This window comes from Aptenodytes patagonicus, chromosome 1 (genome assembly GCF_965638725.1).
Source record: "Aptenodytes patagonicus chromosome 1, bAptPat1.pri.cur, whole genome shotgun sequence".
Taxonomy (NCBI): domain Eukaryota; kingdom Metazoa; phylum Chordata; class Aves; order Sphenisciformes; family Spheniscidae; genus Aptenodytes; species Aptenodytes patagonicus.
Genome location: NC_134949.1, coordinates 166800584 through 166808128, shown reverse-complemented (window position 1 = coordinate 166808128; position 7545 = coordinate 166800584). Strand labels below are relative to the sequence as shown.

The window sequence follows — 7545 nt, the reverse complement described above, 5'->3', positions numbered from 1 at the left end:
GGGCCTTCCGAGGAGTGCGGGCACTGGTTTGGGGTGTTGTTTCATTATCCTGCTCCTGTTTTATAAGAGCTGTTGAAACTGAGTGTCTTGGGGTCTCTCTCTCGTGGCCAGACTTTGCCCAAAACAGGCAATGTGTTCAGCAGTTGTGGCAGGGTAGGGATGGGAGACGACGGGACAGACAAGCGGCATGATCCAAGCTCCTGTCCTTAGGAAACCTTGCGGAAATATCCACGCTATTGAAGGAGCTTGCTGGGATTATGCTTTGTGGCCACTCCAGCACATTCGAGCAGCACGGCAAGGAAAAATATGTTCTCAGTCTAACTAACTTTGGACTGATGGAAAATAGAAGATCAGCAGAATCCCTGCTCCATTTTCAGGACCCTTTCCTTCTCAGTTTTGTTTCCTTCCTGCCCCCTCCCCTGCTACTTCATCTGTTACCTTTGGTCTCGGCTCTTTATCCTCTGCAAGAATCAACCATTTCCATCCATGGCAGTTGTTTCCACGGAGAGATGTGCAGAGCAGAAGCATCCCAGCCAGAATTGACCCCTGAAGTTGGAGGCACCTGGGCCAAAAGCCTCTGCTGCAGCAGTGGGCCTGACCCACCGCTAAGGTTCAGTCAGCATTTCCCCAAGTACGTGCTGCCTCTAGCAGCCTGTCGTGGTTTAATCCCAGCTGGCAACTAAGCACAGCCACTCACCCACTCCTCCCCAGTGGGATGGGAGAGAGAATCAGAAGAGTAAAAGTGAGAAAACTCATGGGTTGAGATAAAGACAGTTTAATAGGGAAAGCAAAAGCCGCGCGCACACCAGCAAAGCAAAACAAGGGATTCATTCACTACTTCCCATGGGCAGGCAGGTGTTCAGCCATCTCCAGGAAAGCAGGGCTCCATCACGCATAACAGTTACTTGGGAAGACAAACGCCATCACTCTGAACATCCCCCCCTTCCTCCTTCTTCCCCCAGCTTTATATGCTGAGCATGACGTCACATGGTATGGGATACCCCTTTGGTCAGTTGGGGTCAGCTGTCCCAGCTGTGTCCCCTCCCAACTCCTTGTGCACCCCCAGCCTACTCGCTGGTGGGGTGGTGTGAGAAGCAGAAAAGGCCTTGACTCTGTGTAAGCACTGCTCAGCGATAGCTAAAACATCCCCGTGTTATCAATGCTGTTTCCAGCACAAATCCAGAACACAGCCCCATACTAGCTACTGTGAAGAAAATTAACTCTACCCCAGGCAAAACCAGCACACAGCCTCACCACAAATACACCCCAACTGTGTGAGTTTTGCCATGCCAGTATGTACACCAAGGTGCACACCAGCACCTGGCTGGCTGAAGCTGCGCTACCACAATGGCTGTACCGGTAGAGCTACCGCCACCCGGGACGGAGGACAGGTGTCGCCAGGGGTGTGATTTTGGCCGAGGAGCTGCCGACCCCCTCACACGCACCATCCCTGACCAGTTTCAGCCAGGCTGAGGCAGCTGAGCTCACCTCCCCTCCGGGCCCGCTGGCTCGGAGGGGCCTGGCTGGCCGGCGAGGGAGCTGCGCCCTCCCCGCGGGCAGCGGCCTGCCCTGGAGCAGCGGCGAGAGGGGGAAAGGAGCCGCCACCCCCAGCCGCGGAGGCGTCCCCGCCCCGGGGCGCGCAGGCCCGGGGCTGCTCCCGGGAGCGACTGACGCCCGACGGCCGAGTCCCGGCACCGCGCCCCGCCCAACGGCCGGTAACGGCCGCCGGGCACGCTCCGCCCCCCGCGATGACACAATGCTCCTCCCCCGCCCCGCCCAGCCCCGCCCCGCGGCGCCCGAAGGGCTCCGGCACGTGGGGGGCGTGGCGCGGGACACGCCTCCTTCCCCCTTCCGGCCAATCAGCACCGCGAGGAGGAGGGGCGCGGCGGCGGGGAACGCCGCCGCCCCAGCCAATGGGCCGCGGGGGGGCGGGACCGAGGCGGTGATGATGGCGGCGGCGGCGTGGGTCTTCTCGCGGGCTGGGCTGCGCCTGGGGAGGCGGAGACTGTGAGTGACGCGGCCGCTGCGCGCGGGGGGGCGGGACCAACGGACCCCCCGGCACCGCCCCTCCCTCCCCCTCCCCGCTGGAAACCGCGCTTGGGGGGTCTCCCGTCTCCCTCCCCCCCCCCCCCCCCCCAGGCCGCGGCGCCCGGGCCGGCGGGAGCGGGGGCAGGGGGCCGAGCGGCGGTTCTCCGGCGGCAGGCCGGGGTGTGGCGGGTGACGGGGACCCCCGCAGCCCGGGGGTCGGCTGGGGCGGGCCGCCGCGTCGCGGCGGAGCTGGCGTGGGGCCGGCGGGCGGCGAGCCCCGGGCTGCCTGCGGGAGAGGCTGCGGGGGCCGGGCCGGGCAGGGCCGGGGCGCCTCCGCCGTGCGCCGGCGGGGGAGAAGCCGCGGCTGTCCGGCTCCGCCGGTTCCTTGGCCGGCTTAGCCGGGCAGCCGCCGGGGGAACCTCTCACGGGCGAGCCCCGGCCTTCCCTTCCCGCCCTCGGACAGCCGCCTGCCTCCCTCCGCTCTGTGCCTCCCCGTGAGGGGCACCGGCAACACGCCGCGCCCGGGCACAAGGAACGTGAGAGCAGAAAATCGTTTCTTCCAGTCGCCACGAAATTGCCCCTGCCCGGTTGCCCGCTTCGGTGCGGCTCCACACGGGCAGCGACCTGGGTCTTCCCCATTCCTGCGCTGAGCCTCCGACCCAGCGGGCTCCTCACGGCCGCTGCGCCCGGTCTCCCGCAGGGGGAAACCCGGGGGAGGGTGGAGGGGGGGGGGCGGCGAGAGGGGCGGGGTCCGCGCCGTGGGCTTTCCTCCTCTGAAGAGAAGACCGTGTTGCCTCCTCCACCGATAAACCACCCTGGGTGGAGCTGAGCGTGGGTCGTGACGCGGGCAGACCTGTCGGCAGCCCCCTCGGCATCCCCCGTCCTGGGCTTGGGGAGGCCCTTGGCGAGTCCGGAGGGGTGGCGTGTCCCCGGGCCCCTGCCGCGGCGGTGGCTTGGGACGAGGGAGGGTTGTGTCGGCAACGTACGTCCTACATAAATCCCTACATAAAGGGGCCGGGATCAGCGGGCGCTTTCCCACAGGCGGCCGGGTAGCCGTCAGGGCAGGGGCTGCGGGCAGGGTGCCCGAACACGCGATCCCCGCGCGGGTCGGTCGGCGGAATCGGGCTCTGAGTGACATACGCTGTGTGAGACGAGGGCTCCGCTGCACCTTTCTCCTGGAGATCTGCGCGGTTTTGATGCCCAGCTTTCTGCCCGCAGGTGCGTGCCCGCGTATTACCTGCGGGCAGAGAATGACTTCTGCCAGAGTGATTGATTGATTGATTGATTGGTTGTTGGGTCTGTGCTGATGTAAAGGAGGTTTTCAACAGCGCTTCTAGAGGGAGAGCAGGGTTTTTAGTACTGATACTAGGCAGGCAATCAAGTGTTAATTCATTTTAATATTTAAAGCTTTAAATTCTTGCAGCCTCTGCTGAGACCGTGATACTGTAAATATTTTATAGTTGACTGACAAAAGCGTATGCAGCCTGTAATAACTGTAACATAGATGTTACCGTGAACAAGCAATATTGATGCTGGTGTTCTTGGGGAACCTCGGAGACAGTTGGACTGGTTTGTGCTGTGTTAGAGGCAGTGTGAAGAGCCCATAAAATCCACGTCAGTCTTTCTTGCCCACAGTAACACTGTCCTGCATAGCACCCAGGGTCATTTTTCCAGCCTACCTCCTACAGCTTACTTTTACAGCCTGTTTCTGGAGAAGATGCATGCATGTACATGCCTTCCGCCCCCCCCCCCCCATATTGGTGCAGAATCATAAATGCTATGCCTTGCTATTTCTGGTCGTGAGGAATTTTGAATATTTATACTGTGGGGAGGAGTCTACACAGTGTGAGGGCAATCAAATGATCACATTTATATATGCATAGCAGCCGTTCAGAGGGAGAAGAGAGGAGGCTGACCACACGCCCGCAATGAGGCTGCTCTCTTCCAGCCGTGGTCAGAAAGGGCTTCCTTGGCTGGTGCTGCCACAGGATGGGATGTGGCCGCTGAGCACCGCAGCCCCCTCGCTTGACTCCCAGGAGACGTGACGGCCTCCCTGCGGCGGAAACTGCTTGCCCCTTGTCATCAGTGCTGCTGTGGAGCCTGAGAAGCCACCACACAGGTGGAGACCACAGAATTTGGGGCATCCAAGCGGTCAGAGACCAGAGCAGGATGAGGCATGAGGAGTCCTTGCTCACCTTTGAGCTGGGCAGCCATGTAGCCATATGCAGTGGGGAGAGAAAATACAGGGACGACTTCAAATGTTGGCAATTGATGCACGAGTTGGTTGGATTTAATTAGCAGCTCCCTGGTCTGTAGCAGGAGTTGGCAGGGCCCGCTGGGTCCAGACCCTGGTGCCTGGGTCCCACGGTGCTCATTGCCACGCTGTCAGGCTGGGACCCTAATTACAGCACGTACCTCCGATGCGGTGCGGCTGCCTTTCCAACTGCTGCCATCCTTTCTTCACGCGGACGTTGCTGCCCCTGCGAAGCCGCTGTGCAGCGCTGCCGTGAGAATGCGGATGGAGTATTTGTGTCGTCAGCAGGCAGGCGAAACCTACGGTACCCGGAGCTGGTTTTGCTTACTTGCGATGTTCCAGAGCCTTTTGGGCTTTCCCTGCCTGCGAAAGACTTTTGTCTTGTTGGAAAAAGTTCAAAGAAACTCCTTCCAGCTGTCTCTCAATAACAAATGCAGCTGTTCTTTCTGTTGTTGTCGTCAAGAGCTTCAAATGTGCTTTTAAAGACGATGTTGCAGTAAAGCATTGACTATGAAAACTTTCTTGCTGACAGATCTTTGTGAGTTCTCTCTTTGCTTGATGATTACGCTGTAAGAGAAGAGCACTGCAGACGTAAGCACGATCACCTGTTTGCCCTCAGCTAGCCGGGTGCACATCCGCTTCACGTGTGTACGAGAGGTTTTTTTATGTGTATTTATTTATATGGCATATTCCAGGCAGATCTATACCCACGTGCCCGTACTAAATCAATCAAAAGCGGCATCGTTAAGCTCGCATCTCGGTGGAGCGCTGCAGAGTATGGAATATACCGTGTGGGCACGCAGAGCGTGTCGTGCCAAAGGTGCAGACACCAGCACACCTGCTAGGAACAAAGGAGCCTGAGAAGAGTAATAACCCCGTGTCAGATCTTGTTCAGGGACTGCGCCTATGTCATCTAAAATTTCTAGCATTGGGAGTTTCTTCTCTCATCTCCGATTGCCACCTTCCCTCCCAGGAATCCACCGCTGCTCTGTCTTGTGTTTCACACTCCCAAGTTTTTGTCTACTTGGCAAATTAGTGATGATGATGTTTTTCATGGATTGGACACTGGAGGGTGCTAATGCAATGAGAGCTGAAATTGTTCTAGCAAATTAAAGGGTTCCCCTTTGTTAGTTGTGAAATACTTTTATTCTTTGTTGCAACGTTTAAATGGAAAGACATGAATCGTGGTCCTTACCAGTAGCTGGTCCCGCTTGGCATGTGTAGAGCTATAACCAAGAATATCAATAAAGTGTTAAGTCTGTGAGGGATTTCGTTCCTGAACCTCTATCCAAAAAATCACTCATTTTATGTTCTACACATTTTTAAGTGTGTCTTTTGAGGTTGTGGCCTCTGTGTGAAATTTATTTGAAAGTGTGACTTTCTAGTGATAAAAACACTTTACGTGGCAGAACAGTTGAGCCGTATCTGCAGAATCTGCTTTTCTACAAGGTCACTTTAGTTCACCTAAACCAATGTTGTCGTGTTGCTGGCGAGGTGAGAACCCGATAGCGGCTCACATCGGGGAGGGAGGGGACACCTTGAGCACCGCTAGTCGAGTCCCCGGCATTGCGATCCTTTCTCTGGGGATGGACCTGGTGGAGCCTCAGCTTACCTTGCAACCACCGTCAGCGGGCCAGGCGTGCAGGATGGGGCCTTTCGTCAGCTGTCGCCGCTAGGTCAGGCGAAGCACGTTACAAAGCTGAGCCTTAGCTCTGGTGTTTCAAATTCACTCAAACGTTTTTGGCAGGTTAAAGTTACGTTGGGAGGTCTTACGCTAAAGAAGGTATTACCTGTCCGCGCTGCTCCAGCTTTCTGCTGAACCGGGTCTCCGCTCTCCTCCGCCCTTGGCAGAAAGACACGGGGCTGACATAAGCTCCCCGTTGTGCGGTCTGGCAACTCCGTACTCGGCATTAAGGACTGTGAAACTACTGCCTGAGCCAGTTCTCATCCTGGCAGCAGCAGAGGTATGATGCCAGCTAATTAATGCTAATGAGAAGCAGGGTGCAAAGCTGAGCGTGTCCAGCTAATCGCCGCTGGCACCCCAACTAGTCTGCTTAAAGCTAATGCGGTTCTGGACAGTCCTGCCCGGTCCTGTACCTGCCTTTGCAGACCCGTTAGCCAAATGAAAGCTGGTATTTATAAAATGTGTGAGCAAAACAGAATTGGGTACAAATACACTTTCCTTAGAAGTCTTTCTCGTTCGGTACGAGTGGCAAATGAGTTACTCCTCTGTCTCGTTGCCCTTTGCAAATGAATTGTGCTGTCCCCTCCTGGAAAATACTGTTACTGTGCTGTATGGGTCAGGTTTTGTTCTCTCCCAGGTGTTGCGGTTTGCTTACGTACGGCTGGTTTAGTTTTTCTTTCTTTTAAAAATACGCATCATTTTTCTCTGAATTCCCCCTCAAACAGAAGATGCGGATGAGCGTGGAGAAAGAGCCCGTGGATAAGGAAACCAGAACCCGTTGCCATCCTGTTCTGGCATCATTTGAGATCTGCTGCTCACCTCGCAAATGGATGCACGGCCAGTTTCACAGCAAAGTTGCTTGGCCTTTTATTGGAAGCAGCAGAAACGTAGCCAGCTGACAGTTTACACTTCTTTTGCAAAAAGAGTTTTAGTAGCTCACCAGAACAGGGTCATAAGGGGATGTGAGCAGAAAAGCTTTTGAAATTATTGTAATAATTAGCGGTACTGAAGACAGTCTGCTTAAGAGGAGATAATTTAGTGTAAGCACATGAAAAAAGATCTGGTTGACCATGTATTCGTCTTATTTACCAGCTTTTAAGAGAAGACCGTTTCTTCCATCGCACCTCCATGCTTACGAGCAGGGAGCCAGGGCACACCTCCCGGTGTCATTTCAAGAACCGATGTGCCAGCTGTGGTGCCAAAAGGATTTGCAGTTGTGCATTTTATGTAGGCGGTGTCCTAATTTATCCCAGGAGACCTTTCCCCAGGAGAGATGGTTAGCGGACCTTCCACCAAACCTGCTTGATCGCATTGAGTTTAAATGCCGCCAGCTGCGGGATGCCGTCTCTGAGGCCCAACGCCAGCCCTGCTCCGTGGCCCTGCACCGGGAAGAAGCATACCTGCTCCCTTGGGGGATGCTCGGTGCCTTCCAGCGTTGAGCCTTCACACGCTTGTACAGTCTTTCTTGGCTACTCGTAAAGGCTGGGTGAGTGGGCTCTCCGGGGTTTTCATGCCTTTTGAGGAGATCGGGCTGCTGTACTTGAAGCCTCTTAAGAGTCATTCTGGCAGGTAAAAGCCC

General features: G+C 56.3%; 1 protein-coding gene across 1 annotated transcript in view; it reads left to right on the top strand.

Annotated features, from left to right (window-relative positions):
* The first annotated feature begins 1936 nt into the window (after positions 1-1936).
* CLYBL (citramalyl-CoA lyase) overlaps positions 1937-7545 on the top strand; it is a 182797-nt gene continuing 177188 nt past the window's right edge. The window contains exon 1 of the mRNA XM_076361632.1: positions 1937-2007. Within this exon, the coding sequence (XP_076217747.1) occupies positions 1946-2007 (62 nt within the window). The 5' untranslated portion in view covers positions 1937-1945. The remainder of the gene's footprint in view (positions 2008-7545) is intronic.